Here is a 21,535-nt window from a genome sequence, read left to right on the forward strand (position 1 = left end):
CACCTTTCTTCTGCTGCTTCAGCTGCTTCTGTTTTTTCATCTTCAAGTTTTTTCAGCGGGCTGTTCTCCAGTCGGCCAAACAGGTTCAAGATCTCCAGCTCAAACGCCTGGGTGATCCTTTTCTGGGCCCTGTATCTACTCTCTACTGCTTGCAACTGACCTCTGAATGGAAAGAGAAATCAAAACCCATCAGGTCCAGTATCTCCAAATTCTGCCTCAAATACAACACCGCATCAGTCAATGCACTCAGTTTTTTGTTTTTTGTTTTTTTTTAAATAGGAAATCTCTACCTTGCTTTGATTTTGACATCTTCCAGGTATTTCTTTTGCTCCAAGAAGAGGTGGTCCTTTTTAGAAAGCTGAGATTCCAGTTCAGCTATCCGTTTCTGAGAAGCATCGAGCCTTTGGCTTTGCTGCTGAACACACAATTTTGCTTTCTCCAGTTCCTTTCGAAAAGCAGCATGCAACATTTCAACCTCCTCAAAGGAAAGAACACAGCGTTAAGTATAAATTTGATTGTGTGTTATTTTTATTAATATTTAGACATGTTTCTGACACTATAAATAAGCACAACTTAAGCAGGATCAAATAAAAGATGCATTTCTAGAAGTTGATATAGAAAGCCAGATAGTAAAAGGACGTACACAAAGTCACCGTGAAAGCAATTCTACATCACTGGAATTTATGAGCACATTGTTGTTCTTTATAAAAAAAACTTTTTAGCAAAGCAAACTTGTCAGCTCTGCAGCAGATTCAGCAGCCTCCATTTTAAAACAATCTTTTCAGCATGACCTTCACTAAATACAAGAAAAATAATTCTTTTTTTTTTTTTTTTTTGCTTATACACCTTCTTCAATTACTTGCTGTCACACAGAAGCAGTTCTATTGTTGGGCAAGCTGCTTGCTTCTAATTAGAAAAAGGTTTATTTGAAGTCAGGAAGTAAAACCATATGAACCACAGATGTTTTAGTAAGGTTGGTGCTCTTATGAAAAGAGCTTCTCCTAGTAGGGAGAAGAGGGAGACTGCTTGTTTCAAAACAGCATGTCACACTAACTAGGTAAATCCTGGTTAAGACTCTTGCAAATGACAGCAATGCTATTCTATATGATACACTTCCACAAACATAAGAGCCCAGTGTTACTTTACCTCCAACAGTCTGCTAGCAATTACAGCAGGAGCACAATAAGGTACGGGACTTACAGCAACGGCATGAAGAAATTAATAAGAATTCATACGAAGTGGCTAAAACTGACTTCAAGTGTATGCTAACACACCATTCTTAGCTTTCAAGAACAGCATGCTGAAGAGATTTCATAACCACACAGTGCATAAAAATATCTAAACAGAAGGCCAACAAAACATGTTAAGTTCTGAATCATTTCTTTTATTCCGACACCAAGCTGAAACAGCTTGATGATGACCACAAGCCAAGTCTTCCCAGAAGGCACTGTCTGCAACCGTACCTTTGTAGTGTCTGTGTGCTTGTGCTGCAGCTGCTCCAGGTACAACTCATTGACCTCTCCAAGAACCAGAAGTTGTCTGTTCAAGAACTCCATCTGCTGTTGCACTGATTCACTGTTGGAAAGCTTTTTAAAAGAGAAATTAAACAGAATTAAACACTGCATGTAACATTTCAGCAAGAGTCACAGTTGGCCAGCACTGCTCACAGGGTGTTTTTATTAAAAAAGACAAAGGTCATAGGTGCTAAAGAAATGACTTTTCATAAAGTTAGCGACAAATCATACAGGCTTCCACCACACTGGCATTGTTTTCTTTAACCATGTTTCCATTTGGATGAAAAGCCCACTTAACTTCAACAAGATCCCTCTAATGCCCAGATTTAGCAGAACTTTAAGTTTATGTTGCTCAGTCTGTGAATTCCTACTGCGTGAAAAGCAGCCAAAATGAGAAGTTTCAACACTCTTTAACTGTTTAGAATTTCATCACCACAATATACTTGTGTTGTTTTTTTGCGCAATGAATATCACATTCTATGAATCTAGGATTTCAGAACAAGAAAGAAAAAGCTCTCAATTGAAATAATCAAAAGTTTTAAAAAAAAAAAAGACAAAGGGACCCTGGAATCTGTGACTTCTCTTACCTTTTGAGAAACTTGGCTAAGAAGCAGTTCTGTGTGACAGACTTTGTTGTTAGCCTTTTTCAATTCTAACCTCAGATCTGCAATCATGTTCCTGCAGTCTTCCAGCTTGGTCTGCTCAAACAAAAAGAACTCGCTCAGGGTTCTGAAACTTCAGCAAGGACCAGCAGTGCTACATGGCTGAAAGGCCAGAACCACCAGGGCTGTAAGTCAAGTTATGTAGAGCACTTGCAAAAGTCTCAGCACCAGCTAAGAAACTGCATCTTCCTATTTCCAAATACAAGACAGAATAAAACAGGACTGCAAATGGACAATGACTGTTTAGCCAGGCATTTCCAACTAAGCTTTGTCTTATTCCAAATTAGGAAAATATATCCAAAAAAGATAATAAATTTCTCTTAGGTATTTCATGTCATGTCATTGGGAAGGTTATTTTTAAAGCCACAGTAAGGAGATAACACAATATTGTTCAGTGTTCTGCTTCATACCTGCAATTCCTGGCTCTGGTTGTAGAATTCCTCACGGTCATGTTGCAGCTGTCTGATCTGGCTGTGAAGCTGAGCCACTATCCCTTCGTGCTCCTCCTGAAACTGGTGGTACCTGGCCTGTTCTTTCTGCAGACTCAGTTTCAAGGCCTGGATTTCTTTTTCCTGTAATTTCAGCTGATCTTTCTGTTAAGAACCCCATACAAAGCATTAGACAAGACATCTGATTTATTAGTTAGAACATCTATTCAGTGTCACTAGCTAAGTAAAGCAATAACATCAATTAACAGCATGCAGGCTGAACGCTTTTCCATACACAGAACATTCTGTGTAATGTATGGTTTTGTGGGGTTTCTTCAACTTAAAAAGAGAGTAAATGGTGCTAGAGTGGACTGGCTGATAACTCAAAGTCACACTCAAAGGCACAGCGAGCAATAGCATGTTCCTCCCCATCACATTCTTGACAGGGACTTAGATTTCAGAGCGGAAGCTACACTTTATTTTCCAAAACTGATTTGGAAAGCTCTTTTTCACTCTTAAATTATTTATTGAGAAGTGAAATTGTAAATGGAAGTAGCTACAATATGGAGGTACAGAATTAAATATTCTTCAGTGCGCTTACAACTTGGAATTTCATCATAGTAAATAACTCAAAGAACATCTGAGTTTTCCAACAGTTTTTATTTTTCCTCTCTTTAATCGAGGAGCATTAAGTAACCCCTATACTAACTGTGAAGCCTTTAACAAAGGTAACTGCTTGCAAAGGTTAAGCATGCAGTCATCCACTGATTCAGTCACTTACAGTCAATAGAAATAATCACAGCACATGCAATTCATTCATGTGTCATTCCACAAACACCGACTTGAGTAAGGTGAGATACTAGGCTTCTTTAATTCAGTGGTACAGAAAGCTGCTGGCCAAGCCAATTAACACTTGTTCTTAGCTCTAGTGCATTTGGATCACTGCTAGATTTGTATCCCTCCTCACCATGGCAGCATTATGTTCCTCCAGTGCTGTGGCTTTAATCACTTTCCGCAAGAGCCGCCGGTTCCGAAGGGCATGCTGCTGTCTTTTGAAGCGTTCATACAGCAACTGGTTGTGCAGCAACAGCAATTGGTTACGCAGGGTGTGAATCTCATCTGAAGGGGGAGAACCTGGGTTGGAGTTACAAGACAGAGATGAACACACACACCCAAGTCAGTAGCAGGTCATTGTTTAAACAAGTCTAATAATAGAGGAACAGATTGCCAAAACATAAGAAACATCGTCACCTCCAAAGTGAGTCCAGTCAGCAGATTTGCTTGGCAGAGACAATCTGAAAAATGAAAATGCAGCATTAACCAGTAAGTTTAAATATGCAAACATTAAGCAAATCACTTCAAAATGGAATCCCCACCTCAAACGAGCTTACAGCTTAATAAAAGCACAATGAGGATCAATTTATATGGGGAGAATAAAGAGGAGTTGTGCAAGAAGCAGGTTGCAAGGGCAGATGGTGGAAGAGGACATATTATTTCTTGGATCTCAGCAAGAATAATTCTCTCAGGCATAGAAAACAGCATAAGGACAAAGCAGAGTACAGAGTAACGAGATGAAAAGAAGGAATGCAGCAGATGCACCTAGCCCTTAAGTCTGATTCTTCAGTTCTTAGTGTTATTCTATTAGAAAGAAGAATGTACAATAGTGGTCTGTAAGATACCCAGCTACCCTGCTTCTTCATCTCAAACTCTGTTACTGAAGGTATAAAGAGCTCTAACTAACATCACAGATTCCCCTACCATGCCCCTCTCCCCCCACCCTTTTTAAAAAATTATTGAACTAGTTGTCACTATAAATATAAAGATTCTCTACCCAGTGATGTTCACAGAATATGCTTTCATTCAGGTTTCCTAGCACAGCTGCTTTCCAGGCAGAGGTATTAAAAATAAAGCCAGTACAAAAAAGCTTCATGAGAAAGTTTGCAAAGTAAGACTTTTCAGTCACCTACTTGTTCAGTTCCTTAGTGTGTGCATCTGCCCCTTGCTGTATCAGTCTGTCCAGTACTTCCACAGGAGAAGTAGAGGACATGCAGTCTTTATCCTGGGTTCCCTTGGCTTTCTTTAGCAGCTCCTCAGTCTTCTTGCCAACAAAGAGGTAGGCAGTCTTTGGTAGCGCAACCTCAAAAAGGTGCTCATACAGGGGAGGCTGCCCACTCCCAAACACTGCTCTTCCTTGTGCTGATGCTTTGCAAGGGCTGGGAGTGAGAATACTTGTCTCCCCAGAGGTTCCTTCCCTGTTACCAGCAGGGCTTTCACCAGAGCCTCCGCAGGGCTTGTCTATGGGAGTAAATGTTTGTTTGGGTGTCTCCAGTGCACTCTCAGGCCCAGGCTTGTCCAGAGAAGACGTTAAAGGCTCAGAGGTCAGACTGTGTCCCTGCACACTAGAGACTACTGACTGGGTCTTCTTCTGAGAACCTGACAGATTTTCATTTGTGTGATAAAATGGAGAGTCAAATCCTCCTCTAGGCACCATGTGTTCAGCATCAGTCGTGATCTCAGAGATCTCTTTAGATATTGCATCTGAAAAGGATTGGAAGAGGGAGCATAGTTACTTGCCAGCTCAGCTTAGTATACTTTGTTTCTGAACAGTGTACTTTTTCCTGTTCCTGTGCTGTATCCTAACCAGTTCTCAAAGCACCCTTAGGCATCCATTTACCTCACCCATGCTTGGACTTCTCAATATAACCAGGGAAAAAATCCTGCAAGGTGTCCTAATGTAAAATTAGAACCAGACCATGCTTCAGAACTGAAAAGTGCAAGCTAACTCATGGTTTTGAGGCAGAAGAATGATTTGCTTCTGTTTTAAGTAGCTCTAGTTCTTAAATTGGTCAACTTTTCCTCAAAAACTTAAACCCCAGAATTAAAATGGGCAATACAAAAACATGCCTTAAACAAAAAACCCCAACAACTTGCTTTGAAGATAACACAGAATTACAGCAGCTAAAACATCTTCTAGTTTGCTTTTTACATCAAAATCATACTCACTTCAGTAACCTTCTGAAGAGTAACTTTGCAAATTTTACTGTTTTCACTATTTATATACAACAGTTGTATTTGAAGTGATTGAACCACATGAAAACTACTGTAGAGAACATGGAGAACAACCCTGATACAGGGCAAGATGCCTCAGAACAAGCCATGAATCTTATATTTCTATTAAAAATACTTCTTTGGCTAAGATGTATGTAAGGATGACAGAAGTTACCTTCTTCTCTGTCCTTTTCAGCACTATCTTCAAAAGACAAACCGCCTAAAAACTCCGGAAGATCACTTAAGGTTACTGAACTTTTACTACCAGATGTGTCTGAAAAAAAGAAAGAGAAAAGCTAGTTGTACAGATGTTGTCTTGTCTACTCTCATCAGAGCACAAAACAGGAGCCTTTTACTGCTGTAAGGACCTTTGATTAAATGCACCCCTGTCTTAAGGAAGCATCTCTTCGTGTGGAAACCAGTTCAGAGTCTAGTCACACATTTCTCCTGATCCAGAAATTTCTTTTTGTAAACTCAACACCTGCTACTGCAGGTGGCCTCTTCTACCAATAAGGATTCAACCGAACCCATTATAAAAGTTAGAAAAGCACCCAAAACGTAGTGTGACTATTACACTTCCACGTTAGCTTTGAACTCCCTCTTGGCTTCTGACCTGGCTACTCAGTCACAGTACTTACTCCCTGAGTGAAGGGGGTACAGTAAACTGATGTATTATTACACTATTGATCAAAACTCCGAGATAACTGCCAGGAATACACACACAAAACTGTACAAGATAGAAACCTCATGCTCACAGCTCAGTCACAGATTATGAACCCAGTGAAGAACCTAGCATGGTCTTCACTTGTAGTTCAGGAAGTTCAGATTCCAAGGTTGCCATTACAACCTCACCAGGAAAATGAGCTTAAGCTTCATTACCATCTCCACCCTGAGGACAGTATAGAAGTACAGCATAGAAATCTCAAATAGAGTCAAAATTCCTTTTTACAGCTGTCACAGATGTAGATGATAGAGAATGGAAAAGGAAATCTAGATTTACCTATTAGAAGCTGAGTTCCTCAACCAGCCACTGTTGCTTTCAATATTCCACAGGACTTTAAAAAAAAGGTTCAAGTACAGCAATACAATTGTAGATAGCAAACAAAGTTTTTCCAAAAGCCTTTAAAAAGAAGCATCTATCCTTAAGTCTGGATCAAATTGTAAGGCTGCACACGACATAAAAGTTGTTCAAGTAAAAGCTTCAAATTTGTTGCTTCTAAAAAAAAACCCTCAAAGCATCAGCTTTTTTTTAATCCTTTTCCAGCTTTCAGTGTTGATATGCATATTTAGATGGGTGTAAGAATGTAAGAGGGCCAGTTAAAAAAAAATCTGCAAGCTATTTCTGAAGGTGAATAGTTAAAATGAAATGAAAAGCATCACAGGAAGGTTTTAGGCTGAATCACAGTTAAGGCAGGATCCTGGAACTATGAAGAATTCAGGGGAGAGAAAAAGAGAAAAAACCTGTGGAAAAGTGTTCAGTAGTTGGAATGTGTCCACAAAACCAAGATTTGTCTAACATAGGTTATGGAAAATGGGGAGAGGAAATTGGAGTTTACCCAATGATTTATCGCTGCTTATGACATTTTGCTGTCGGTACAGTGAAGGCCTCCCAGAATCTGGTTTGTCCTCCTGTTAGAAAAGAAACACAAAACAGGCATACAGATTCCTTGCATCAGATATCTGTGGGAAACAAATCTCTTGGATAGTTTCATGGAAAGGAAATTCCTGCAGATAGATACCTTAAATAGCAAAGCAATGCAACAGTTCTGTGTAAAACGATCACACAAAAATGTGTAATTGGAAATGGCAAAAATTTTCTAACCTTAGAAGAAATTGGGGTTTTGCTATAAAATACAATACTAAATCCGTTACTTTGATTTCCTTTCTCAATTACTGTCACTGCATGTATAATCAGTCAATGACAAATCATATTCATCTGGCAGAAGAATTTCATTGTACCTTTTTAGGAGGTGTGGCAGCAGCTGAAGGAAGTGAGACATGCACAAAGTCATCTGAAGTGCAGGGTGGAGGAGATGTGGCTGGTGTCCCCAAAGGTGTTCCCTTCCCCACTGCTGAAAAGTGGGAGCAAAACTTTTCTCAGTAAGGTTCCCATTTCCTCATTTCAGCTGAATATTGTATGTGAAGAATTGTGTGTTTAAACAGTATCTCAACCACTTCTTAGATCTCTCTCAACTGTTTACCAAGATAAGAGTGCAGAGTTACCAATGGACCTATTTCAGACTTGGGCACTCAATTCACTGGAATTTATTTCCTCTCTCAGTATTTGCACTAGTACTACTCTGGATGACCTGGTATCTGTTCACAGAATTAATGGCTCAAGCCTATCAAATAGCAAAGTGCTGCAGTTCCAATTTATGAAGCTGACAGCAAAATTTATAGTCAGAGTTTCTATTTTAATAAATCCTCAGGGCCTAATTCAAAAACACAGAACGTACCAGATGTGCCAAAAGCTTTGCTGTAAGGTTGTGATGTTGACTGGGATGACTCTGATGGGACAATTCCAGGGGAGGTTGGTGGAGTGGTCATACCACAAACTGCAGAAGGACTCCAGATGGTAACCTATTGAAAAGTAATACACAATAAACACAAATCAGCAAAGCTCCTAAAAAGAACACGTGTACTGAGAGACATCCATACCCAGGTTCTGACATAGCAAACAAGATGGGAATAAAATCTGAAATGTATGCAAAACTCTGAACAGTTCACAGTACTTCTCAGAATCATGATTTTTTGAGATTGTCACAAGAAGGTACACACAAAGTGCAAAGCTCTGAACACACACTGCATGTGATCCTCTGCTTTACCTGCTGTGGCTCAGTTGACAGCTTTATTGACTGCGGGCTCAGAATCTGAGGTAGCTGCCCTGGCAGTTGTGATAGTGTTAGCCGAGGAGTGGAATATGGGGTAGACGTCCCTGAAAATTTAAGAAGATAAATAAAGTATCCTACATATCAAATACAAAACAATTATTCTTATGGCTAATATTGAAATATTTTATTTAAAAGACTTCAAGTACATTAAACATATACAGTCATAGCTAGCAAACAGAAAATTCTATTCCAACCCAAGAAAATATGTTTTGAACCTATTATATACTACAGCTTCTGTTTGGTTTGGTTGTTTTGAGGGCCAGGCAGAAGCAGGGAAAGGTAACTTTGTCAGCATTCTGTATGTCTGCATGACCAGATGTGCATGCATATATAAACAAACATACATATATGTAACCTTATATACACATGTTAAATGAAAGTTTGTTTTCCAGTGCTTAAGAACTGGACTTCAAGTGAGATAAATCAGCAAGATGCCCTTTTGCTATAGGGCCCATTTTCTTCCTGGAAATGGGTATTCATTAGACATCAGGCAGATCTTACCATAGCTGCTCTGTGTGTCAATGTAATGGCTGGCACTGGGGTCAGTTTGATGATGTTTTAAGTTTGTACAGGATTTCCGAGACGCAGAGTAATAGCCATCTTCATATGAGGCTTCTGCAGGGTCCAGGGAGATTTTGGCACATTCTATCACAACATCATGAGTTTCTAGTCTTTTCCACCTGCAGACAGTTTTTGGATCCAAAAGAGTAAGTTAGTCAATTATTGCTACAAACAAAGGTTCCTGGAGATATCAGGAATTGGCTTGTAGGATGGCTCATTTGATCCAGACAGCCTTGTATGCTCCCAAATGCAGAACAAGGCACCGTACAGAAATTGCAACCAGATGACTTGTAAAAGGGGGTCTCGGATAGGAGACAAATAGCTTTGACATAGAGATCCATAAAGGTCTGCCATGGAGCACTCTGGAAAGGAGGAATAGCATATGAAGATTCGGTTGATCCCGAGCTTCAGCAGCTGTAGAAATCAGCTCATTTAGACACAGATGTCGGTTGCCAAAATTTAGAAATGCCAGCAGTCAGGGAACCATATTATTTAAGCAACTGCCACCTGCAATGCCAGTTTCAGGTCTGTGTTTTGACTCCTAAGTTTTGGGAATGTCCTTTATCATTACTACCACCTTCACTTGGAAATCTTTTCTCACTAAATTTAGCAGCCATATTAGGTCTGCCCAATATTTCAGGGGATGGAAGTTCACTGTAAAGAAGAGAAAGCACAGAAGGCTGTCTATTAAAGGCTGAGTTACTTTTGAATATAAATACATGTGAAAGATACCAAATCAGAAGGCTTCAAATTGTAGTTTTGTGCCAACTGAATTCCTCAGTGGTGCCACCCTCTCTCCATCCCCCTCCTCCCTGTCTGAGAGAAGCCTGCAAAACTGAGCACTGTGATATTCAATAGGTTCCCATTTAGCAGTGTTTTCCTAGTGGCTCTGAAAAGCAGGGCAAGAGCACTACTGTGCAGCAACAAGAGTCAATTTCTCCTCTTCAGTGGCTGGGCCTGTGGAGACAAGAGAAAAGCAGCAAGTGGTGCTGCTGCAGGCAAATGAGCCTATTTCTAAAGAAAACTAATACAGCTGACGTTAAGACATACCTGTTAAAAGAACTGATCTGTTAATGGAACCAATGTCTAGGTACCAAAACAAAAGACACACCAAAGCCATTTCAAACAGGCAAATCCCACCAAGTACTTCAACAAACCAAAAAATATGACCCAAACCTTACGCCAATGTTTCCTTCCTATTATAAGGAATTTTTTTTATTTTTTATTTTTTATTTTTTTAGAACTTTGAGAATGTTTGACTATTAAGCCATAAAGTTAAGACAAAGTCAACAGTTGGGTAAGAGCCAGATTCTTTCCCAGATACAAAATGAATACAGAGCCCCAATGTCACTGTTAATGGCCCTTCATGACAAAAGGCTGCTTATTCATCCAGCTGTGAGCCTGGATGAAGAAATTTTACATTTACCTGGTGGACTTAGGAAAAATGGATGGCAAAACACCACTGGCACACACTGTTGTCAAGAGAAAAGGTTTTGCTGTAAGCCTTCTGAAATAAGTCAAGTAAAAACTGCTAGTTTGCAGCCTTTCCTAATAGCAGAGAGAACGTATGTACCTTCGTGGGTCCAGTTCATGGTCCTTAGATCCAGTCACTAATTCTGGATGAATTCGCACATGTTCCATCATTGGCTGAATGAGCAAGAGCAAAAAAGTACAGATTATAATTAAAACATTTTTTTTCTGATTGCACTAAACTACACAACACTGAGAGCAAACCCCTGATCACAAAAATCAATGAGATCTTTGCATTTAACAGATGTTCAAAGCTTACACACATCACCACAGATTCAAGAGATGATCTTGCTCCCAAATGAGCTTTCATTCCTTTAGTACTCTGTCTTTATACATCTTTGTTGAGTAGCACTCAGTTAAATAAAACAGTGCGCATAACTGCCTTTGAACAGCTATGAATTCCTCGTCTCAGATAACATAGAGATGAGCTGCATCTTTACCTTGACTACCTCTTCAAAGGTCTCCAAGTTTTCCTTCATACTGTAGTGAGAACGCAGAAAGGAGACAAAATTGCAAGGATACATTCCATAAAGCCGATGAAAGAGAGCATAAACACTGGCATGAAGATGGACAAGGTAAATCTCTGCCACGTGACCTGGAAAAAGTAGTTGTATTTTTTTTTTCAGTACATTGGAGTAAAGAACAACACTTCAAGAAGGCAAGCAAAGTGCTTTTAAATTTGAAATGCTAACTGGAAAAAGTCTTCTGAGTTATGAACATTCCCTAGCAAAGCTGTGTAATCTTCTGAGTGAACAAGCAAATACTCACTCATCCAATCACAGCTAACACAAAAAACAGATATAGACTATTAAAAATTAAAGGACGCTGGTTGGAATTTGTCCCTAAAGTACAGTCCCTTCTATCCAAATTAAGAGGTTGAAACCACTCTAGGTAGTAAGACAGTTTGCAAGACTAAGTGATTAAAAAAAGACAAGGTATGCTTCACTTCAAAAGTAAAAACCAAAAGCTTGTCTCTACACAAAGCATTCTGACTCGACCCTTATCAGCCATCTTTCCTCCTATAACTTCCAATCTTAACTGCCAGTGTCAAATGGCCCTCTGAACAGTACCTTTGTGTGCTTAACCCAGCCTTCATTCACACATCCCTAAGACATACATATGTAACCATAGCGTTACATCTCAGATAGCTTAAGATTTCTGCAAAACCAATGTTGCTACCAAGAAGGCTAGGTTTGATGACATTTCAATACTATTGATAGTTGCATATTAAAATAAACTCACGCATGTTGTTTCACTCTCCTACCTATCCATACCTGGGAATCTCAAACTCCCAAATATCTACCTCAAATATTAAAAGTTTTTCCTTCTCAATTAACATAAATAAAACTGCTTTTTCCACTGCCATCAACGTAGCAGTTCTGACCAATGACACTTCATGTAATAGCAGCATCACACTAAAGAATCTAAGGCTTCTAATTTTTGAGTAAAGATGTACAGCCTAATGCTTTCAAAGAACAGCATACCTTGTGAGCTGCAACATTTTCTCCATTTAAATCATCTGAAACCATTAGGAATCTCACAAAAGAAAGTGTGTAAGAATCTCAAGGATACTGCTACATTGCAACTGCATGCAACCAAACTGAAATCTCACCTGGATTCTGCAAGCACCAGGCTGAGAGACGCCCAAAGATACCAAAGAAATCATGGAGGTACTGTTTGCCAGACTGAGGAATCATTGGCAACATGGTTATTAGCACTAGGACACCTGTGGTGAGTACTACTACATCTGTGTCAGTCTGCAAGAAGGGAAAAAACTTGCATTAGTTGACTAGAGGTAGTTTTTTCCAAGGATGAAGTGAATGCTGGAATCATCATCATGAAAAAGGTCCTCTAGATTGAAACAATCTCTTCAAAACATTCCATAACTTAAGGTTATGGACAAAGGTTATTGTCTCTTTCATCCATAATAGATTTAAGAAATATTTTAAATTCTTGTTCTTAACCTGTCACTTGCCTGCTGCTTTTCTGTTGAAAACACCTTCACTTAAGAATGGAGCATCACCACAATTCCATCAATTAAGTAGGGAAAAAAAAAGTCACTGGTATGTGAAGCATCTTACGTACTGCCTTTTTTCCCCAGAGCCAAGCACACTGCACTCAGCATCTAAAAAATGGTAAACCTGACCAGAATATTCAGAGATGTTGGCCAACTACCAACACAAAGGTCAGAAGATTTTCTACTAGATCTGAATTCCTGCAAACAAGTTACCTGTGACAGTGCCCAGTAAGTTTGCAGGATAAACGATTTGCATGATAAATCATATAAGTTGTGTCTTTTAAATCTTCACTAAATCAAAAGCTAGCTTCTCACACTTTCAGAGTCTTCCAATGTTCAACAAAAAAACCAGTACAGTTGAAACACTGAGACTTGAGGGTGGCATTGCTGTATGGCATGCAAGCATAAACAATGCCTGGTTGATGACTCCAGTTGCTAAATATTCCAAAAAGCAGTAACTCAATTATCAGAACTCTATGGCTTATACTGAGAAAAAGGGCTGTGGGAGTAAAAATCTTTAACTAGATACAATAAAGAACCACATTTTAAAGCATGACCAGGACACATTCAGACTCTTTCCCTGTGCAGTACCTACTTGCTCCCCCAATTCAATGCATGTTTTCCTTAGCAGTTTAACTGCTACTGTTTGGCTCACTTATGCTGTGGAGAGTGGAATACATTGGAGAGTGGTATACATTTCAGAATGCACTAGTGAAAACTTATTTTACTTCTTATTAAGTTCACATTCAAGGTATCCATCAGCTTTGCCAATAGCTCTCAATCTCTGACACAGGAAAAAAAACACCAAAAAAAAAAAGAGTTTTGGTGAACTTTTCTAACACAAAGTTCTGCAGTGCTTTCTTTAAGGAGAAGTATTCAGTTGAAATTTTTAAACTCTATATTTTAATTAGCATCTCTTCTCACAGCTTAACTAGATGATATCAAAGCAGAAAAATACCTTGCATTGCAAGTATGCACGTTTACCTGAGGTGTGCAAGTGTTTCAGTGGACAAGAGTGACAGTTCTTACCTTGAGACATTTAAGTAATGAAAGTAGGAGAGGTGCTTGAGAAAGCTTATGTTTCCACGATGGTTGTCGCCTTATCACATGTCCCAGCAGCGAGAGAGTGGGTAAACGAGTAGCAGCTTTGCCCATATATTCATTAATTTTGTCCAGAAGGTGCTGGTGGAAGATTTGCAGAGTGGCAGAAAAATGGAAGTTTTGTTTTTTTCTTAAATGCTTAACTCATATATGTTCTTTTCCACCAATCCATACTCAGCAGTTTGTTATTGTCAGTTATGTAAACTAAGGCCACTTTACGCATGCACATGATCTAACAACAGATCCAAGCATTAAAATGATATAAATTATATATATATATATGATATAATTTTATATATATGTATGTATATACATAGAGGCAATGATATGATATAATTTGGTCAGCCATAATAAACATTTCTAGTGCCCTCCACTCCACTCAAACTATTTAAGAACGTTTACTTGCTCTCAAAATACCCAATTTTTTTTCAGGCTAAGGAATCTAGCACTGAACAAGCTGCAGTAGCACTTCCAAGAGACAACATTACTCCTCAAGGTTTTAAATTCCAGTAACTTGGCCAGTTTAAACAACCCTTAAAATGGAGTCTCTAGAAGACTGAAAAATAGCCACAAAAAACACTACAGTGCTCTTAGTACAGAGATACTGGATCTCTACAAGGTAATTATATATCATAAGTTAAAAGCTGAATTCTAGCAGATGTTACTTCAAGGTTTCTTTAATTATGAAGCTCACATTTGTCATAATAGCAATTTTTTTACTTTTATTTTTTACCTTGTCATGAGGCTCCTGCAACGTGGACAGTATATGCAGTGCCTGCTGAGAATTGGTTTCCAAGTAATAGTCTACCAGGCTGTTCACAAGCATAGGTCCACGGTCTTAATAAGACAAAAAGAAAACATACATTCTCAGTACACTAGAAATGAAGCATTTGTTACAGGAACGTTGCTCAACTTTGTAACAACCATTGCACAATTTATGACACAAACTAGTACTTAACTGTTAACAGACCTTTAAGAGAAGATCTCTCAGCCACAATTGACCGAGCAACTGTATTCAGATCAGCAGGAAAGGAACTAGCAAGCTCTTTTGTTTGCTGTAATAGCAATGACTGTGGCACTATCTAACCTTAAAAACCTAGAGGTAGCTGAACTGCAGAGTATTCTACCCAGTAGGGGGTAAAGAGTTCAGGTGCAATCATGTATTCACTCCCTTCTGTAGAAGGACATTAACAGTGCTCTCACTCTCTGAAAAGGCTCCATCAACATAAGGGATGCCTTAGTAACAGAAAGCATTCTCTTCAAGAAAGTCTGTGCCTGTTGTTTTATTCAGGGTTGGGTTTTTTGTTTTCAATGAGCGGAATTCCACCAGTTCCCATAATGTACATAACACCTAATTCTTTTTAGATACAATCCACAAAGAAAGTTCCATCAGTTTGCAGCTTGAGGTTATACCCCAGGAAACTCCAGTCATTTCATAACAGCATTTTAACAATTATATAACAAACCTTTGGAGAGGCATGCTATTAAGTAAAACAGACCAAAGAGGAGCCTCAATCCTTAAAGCCATTTAAATCTCAAATACTAGGAGTTTCTTTCAAGTCCTATTCACAAAACAGTGTATTTGAAAGAAAAAACACCATTATTCTAGTTAGAATTAGACACCCACTGGTGTCTAAGTAGAATTCTACTTACAAGTACATACAAGGATACATACCACAAATGAGATTATCTTTGAATGCAGCTGTTATGTCTTCCAGGACACCCAGAATTGGAGAATCCAGCATTGAGAGGAGCTCACCAACATTCCCCTGCTGTGCCATGATGCATGTACTAACATGAATGTGGAGGTTAGAATTTCAGGAAGTTCCTCATTAGTGCCTCTACCAGACTAGGAGAAAAGAGATGAATGAGCTTTCCTTTCTCCCTTTTTGTCTTAGATCCCTCACCACTTCATTTTTTCTTTTCTGCAGTATTGTCCATTTAACACCTTCACACTGAAAGGACTGCTAGACTGCACACACCTGCAATAAAAGCTCTGAGAGAAGAGTTTGGGGTATTTTATGTTTGTTTGTTTTTAAGACATTAATGTCTTTTATGGAAGACTTTGGCTAGTGTACATTGACTGTGACTGTCACAACATTCCATTAATTTAAAAAATAAAAAAATACTTACTCCCTGAAACCACTCATTTTCTTAACTGCAATTCCTCCTCAACCACCCTTTCACGTACTTTGTGCAGTGGTCTACATTCTGGAAGAAATCTATAGCTCAAGGTCCTTTACCACTCCCGTGCCTAGATGAGAATTTCTCTGCCCCCAGCCTTCCATTATTGCATACTAACAGATACGTGCTTTAATATTTGCAATGTGGCCAAGTTGCAGCTGCTCACAAACTCAGTTAGTGTTACTACAGCTGCTGTTGCCTGGCCATCCATGCATACTAAATTACAAGCTTTGCAGTACAACATATTTTAGTTTCGCATGTATAATTTGTGCATTCTATATTAAAAACCCCACAGCACACAAGCTGTATAGATTATTACAAGCAACATTGCGTAGATCAAATAACTCTGGTCACCTTTGCAGTACTAAGCAAGAGCAAATCTAAACCATTTCAGTCTTTTTAGGTGGCTTCCTCCCAAGGAGCAGCGAGGGAAAGGTGGTAGATAGGTATGATAACTACACAAAACGCATCAAGTTTTCCTCCATCCGTAAGATTTCTATGCTGAACCTTTCCAAGTGAAATCTCGTTAGTAAGGTTTTCTTTCTTTTCCAGCTAGCATGCATTTTTCATTTCCTCTATGGAAGGCAGGACTGACATGGACCAAGCTTATACATAAGACTTTTTTTCTTTTAACTGCAATTGTGTATACTGTACCTGTTCTGTGAATGCCTTGAGCTTCTGTCTGCAGTGCTGTCAACCACACACCTTTCATGATCACTAAATAAAGAAAAAAGCATGACAAGGTTAACAAATGTTAAAATTTATCTCTTCCTTACCAAAGCTTGCACATTCAGAAGAGCATTAAGAGTTCTTTACTAAGAACAGCAGAGCTCATTATGTCCCATACTGGAGCGAGGAGTTCCTGTACCTGTAAGGAGTCAGCCCTTAGTTTAGGAAAACACCACCAAGTATTGCAATTTTGCCTTTTCTGGAATTGTCCATAGGTTAGCCTGCACAGCGGCCTCAAACCAGATGGCTTTCACAAGACTATGGCTTTCTACTATGAATCTTAAGCTGCTGCAAAAAAGTTTTATTTTATAGGTAAAAACCTACAAAAAGAGTCTTCTCTTACCTACAAAACTCTGAACCCAGCAAAATTTCTATAACATTAAAGTCCTCAGTCTCTAGTTAAAACACTGTTACACATTAGCCAAGGACTATGTATCCATGTTCTATTTTGGGAAATAATGTTATCATTACTTCTGTACCCATTACTTTCTCCAGAGCTCACGTTTGACAGTCAGTGGGTTGCAGGAGTTAACCTGTTCACCAGTAATCTTCGTCATTTGCAATATATCACCTCCTATTTGCAGAACTGCCCAAGGTCACTTTTATTGGGGCCACAAGCCATCAGCTTACTTAATTTGGCACTGATTGCAATTTCAAAGGTGATAATGTAGCACCACGCTCACAACAGGCATTTCTATAGCAACAAACTTTCTTAAAATGCTTCAGCAATCGCAGCTCCAGAACACAAAATCACTCTCGATTTTCAATGATCACAGATAGATCAGCAGCCCAGAGAAAATTTCTGCTCCTCCCCCAGCAGCCAGCAGCCTGCTACCTGACAACTCACACGACATTTTATGTCCCACGTTGGCATGACCTTAAAAACCGTGGACTTAAAAGCCAGCTGGTACCGTAAGCAAGAATCTCAACTGATGACAATAAAAGAGAAACTTGGGGGTGGAGGGGAAAGTGCTGCATTTTACTAGAATAGTTAAGAGCTCAGTATGCTTTCCAAAAAGATGAGGGGCAAAACTTGTTTTTGCATTGGGTTTGTATGTTTTGACTCTACATTGTGCAGACTTCCAAGCTTCAACTTCTTCCTCAAAGAGCTTTGCTGGTCAGGGAGAAGCAGTGCTCAAAGAGGGAAATAATCCACTGAGAACATTTAAAGTCACTCCTCCACACAACCCAAGTAGTCAATCTTCTACTTCATTACTCATTTTCAGCAGACAATTACTTTGTTAGTTTCTAGTAATCACTGAGCTATTTAGTAAATTACAGTTACATTGAGATACCCAGAACTCACACGGTCGCAGAAATAGTTTACTACAAGTCCCCAATTCCATCCCATCTGAGAATACTATCTTTGAGATCACCAAAGGCTTTCTAACGTATGTCCCTCAGTTCCCATCAGGATTCAGCCTCAGCTACGGTTAAGCAAGAGATTCACGGGCTTCCTAAGCAACATGAATTAATTGTTTAAAGTCTTGTTAACAAAAGAGATGCATGACCACACCCCCAAAAGAGCTGCAAGCAAAACCTGTTTTGAGAGTTCAAGTGGCATAAATACCAGTCTCTGCTTTCTTTCTTTTTTTTATCCCATCAAGACCTTGTCAATGGTATTTTCTTTGCTCCCCACACCCACCACTGCCAAAGCACCTTTTACACGCAGAACTGAAAAGAACTCACCACCCAAAATGCTTTTATTTCTGATTTTCCTCTAGGAATACCAACGTGCTGGAGCAGATTGTCACGACACCAGTAAAAAGCTCAACAGCAGGTTTTCCTAACGCTGGTATTGCTAGAGGAGAGCTACAGCATGGTGGAATCAAGAAGCATCTATGCAGACAGCAGCAGCTGGGTTTTGGTAGCCAGATTCAGCACTACCCTTTGCAGTCAGATAGGAAGAACTCTGGTTGAAGTGTTCAGCAGGTATGAGGATTTCAAACTTTATGCTGTTGGCACATAAAAACACTACAGTCAGACCAAAGCAAGGTGGAAAATGAAAGCTTAATTCATGATAACTACACGCAGAGGTAACTAATAACTTCCCAAGCCCCCTAAACTAATTAAAACAGATGGCTCAAGCGACCCTGTGCCAGTAAATCCAGCGCAGTCAAAATGAATTTACCTTTCAGTCAATCGTGCACTGAAAGCACTCGCTGTGAACTGGAGCTGTGTTCCAGAAGCCAGCATTCAAAATATGAAAAGAATCCCAACCCAGGTTTAACAGTGGGATGGTGTTAGAGGGGAATGTTGATCAGCTGAACAAAAACCAGCACAAAGTTGTCACCCCACTACACACAATTAGTCTTTTGAAAACCTTTTAAAAAGCGAATCTGTTTGATTCAAGATTTCCTCTGAAGACCTCTGTGAGGAAGAGATTTGAAATCCTAAGAGTGCACAATGCACACCACAAATGAACAAACCAGGAAAATCCAGCAATTAAAACTATGTCACACTTTAAACAAAGAAAAACAAGTGCAGTTCCCAGGAGCTGTGCTATCCGTGTGAATTCTGACTAATCCCAACAGTAACCTGTGATGTGATTTTCCAATCTTGGAGATAAGGATCTCAAGACAGACCAGGTTGGGGAACATCCAGTACCTTGGAACAAAACAAGATCATCCACGGAAAGCCACAGTAGTTTGCACCTGGGATTGGTATGGCATCTGTGGTGAGCAGATCTCCCTTAGATCTTTGCACTATCACATCATGGTTGCATCTTGCTTCCCCAATACATGGCAATAGAGATGAGCCTCTAGTTCTTCCATCACTAGCTGCTGCAATCATCCCCCTATTAGGAGGATTTCCACATCCACACAGCAATCCTCAGAACTGACAGCACTGTAACAATGCAACGTCTCCATGCAGTTTGAAGCACTGGCTCTTCACTACCATTTTATTAGCTTTATATAAAATATCCAATGCGCTAAATAGTTAAGATTGAAAATATTCTGCTTCATTGCCTTTTAACACGCAACATTTCCTCTCATCAGAAGATACAAACACCAAGAGCGAGATTCTTATTCTTATATTCAACACCTTTCATAGAGACAAATTTAACTGAAGTGTGAACTTTAAGTACCAGCACAACCTCAGAGCCACTTTACAGGGGGGAAAAAGAAGGAGAAGTCAAGAAGTAAAGAACCAAATTAAAAAAGTTTTCAGTGCTTAATTTAATCACAACACAGCTAAGCTGCAAACTCATGACAAAGGGAAAGGCTATACAAATATTCACTGGGAAAGGCTATGGAGAAAAGGAGAAAAAGTATTTCAAAAGATTACGACTTCTGTAAGTATTTCTGTCAAGAGATGTTCTTTGGTTCGGTGTATTTTTATCTCCAGCCAAGGGAAAAGGCAGCTGGTAGTGCCAGTTATGCCTCTGTGAGGGGTGGGGAGGAGGGGGACACAATGTACACACCTCCTCCTCCTATAAGGCCCTTAGCATTTGCTACAGTAAAACAAGAATTCAGAAGCACTTAGCAGTGCTGGGGTCATATGAGCATTTCATCCCTTTTCATTCAATACAGTTTGGGACGTATAAGGGAATGGTTATTTACTCCCAACCAGAAGCACGTAGGGAGATGTTAACAACGTAAGAGCACTGCTGGCAGCAATGAAATGAAACTCTAGGCTTACATTCTTCTGTCCGATTCTCACTGCAGGGAAAGCAGGCCACGAATGGGGACAGGAGTATTGCACAGGGATCACTATTTCTGAAGAACAACTCAGACTGGTAAGAAAGGAGCCCCTTACGTTCCAAACTTTCAGATGTTCTATGGCCATAAGAGGATACACGCCTCACTCCCTCCAATGAGAAACACCACAATCCAGGCCTGGCTTTGGTTTCCTACAAATATCTGATTTTATGATTTCTTCACAAGCAAATTAAGTGCTACTCTACAGAAGCCACAGTGCCTGCAAAAAAAAAAAAAAAAAAGAAGTGAATGAAAACTGAGAGCAGAAATAAAAAGCAGTGGTGGCAACAGGGCAGTAAACAGCTCATAGTGTCCTTTTTTGCCCCTCGAAAATATTAACCCTGAACACTTCGAACATCAGTTTGAATGGATCGTTACAACAGGCAGTACAGTAAATATTATTCATTTATAAGAATGCAGGTGTCTGGCTTCTCCTAATAGTCTGCATTTTTTTCTGATTATTTTAAGGTCTGATACAAGACCCCACTCCTAAACTCAGTAATTACTTTAGAAAGGGTAATTCAGTATTACATTCACATTCATGTACTTCATTGCAGGTGCTTAAATGAAGCAGGGATATCACAAGAAAACCAGCACCTCCAAATAAAGACAAAATCACACTCAGCATTTTTAAAGATTCTTTTGAAACTGTGCTATGCCAACATACTACACTAATTGCCACCCATCAAACTTCTGACAGAGGTAAAATGATTTAAGATCAATTCATGCTGACAAAAAAAGCCCAAACACAGCAGAGATGACACATAACCCTTTGGCAGCAGCCATGCTAACAAGCCAGTTACTAACTTGGCAGGGAGTTATTTCAGCTCCTTATATATAACCATATATACTAATAACGGATAAATACAAGCAAGCACTGCTTCTCTATGCCAATTTAATCAACAGCACATGAGGAAAATAAGTTCAGAGACAGAATCTTTCTAGAACTATGCACAGAGAGCTCTAGATCTCACAGCAACACGAGTGAGACTCCTGAACCACTGCTGCACGTTTGTTTGCCCTTAAGAGAACCCCTTAAGCATACTCCAGGAGTTACACTGTAATCCAATAAACCCTGAAACCACTGCAAACTAACTGCTGCACTGTCATCTTAATACCCCAAAATTAAAGCAGGCATTGCACAGAGACGTTACCAAATGATGTTGAAC

General features: G+C 39.4%; 1 protein-coding gene across 1 annotated transcript in view; it reads right to left on the reverse strand.

Moving 5' to 3' along the window:
• Positions 1–21,535, reverse strand: part of TSC1 (tuberous sclerosis 1) — a 47,780-nt gene that overhangs the window by 3,713 nt on the left and 22,532 nt on the right. Inside the window, 21 exon segments of the mRNA XM_046901872.1 lie at positions 4–162; positions 291–478; positions 1,464–1,586; positions 2,102–2,212; positions 2,587–2,769; positions 3,572–3,738; positions 3,856–3,899; positions 4,572–5,142; positions 5,828–5,926; positions 7,209–7,281; positions 7,612–7,724; positions 8,109–8,232; positions 8,478–8,587; positions 9,045–9,223; positions 10,678–10,751; positions 11,075–11,229; positions 12,247–12,391; positions 13,681–13,833; positions 14,486–14,589; positions 15,428–15,601; positions 16,591–16,653. Coding sequence (XP_046757828.1) covers positions 4–162; positions 291–478; positions 1,464–1,586; positions 2,102–2,212; positions 2,587–2,769; positions 3,572–3,738; positions 3,856–3,899; positions 4,572–5,142; positions 5,828–5,926; positions 7,209–7,281; positions 7,612–7,724; positions 8,109–8,232; positions 8,478–8,587; positions 9,045–9,223; positions 10,678–10,751; positions 11,075–11,229; positions 12,247–12,391; positions 13,681–13,833; positions 14,486–14,589; positions 15,428–15,533 — 2,981 coding nt within the window. The 5' untranslated portion in view covers positions 15,534–15,601; positions 16,591–16,653.

This window comes from Gallus gallus, chromosome 17, assembly GCF_016699485.2.
Source record: "Gallus gallus isolate bGalGal1 chromosome 17, bGalGal1.mat.broiler.GRCg7b, whole genome shotgun sequence".
In the NCBI taxonomy this organism is placed as follows: Eukaryota; Metazoa; Chordata; class Aves; order Galliformes; family Phasianidae; genus Gallus; species Gallus gallus.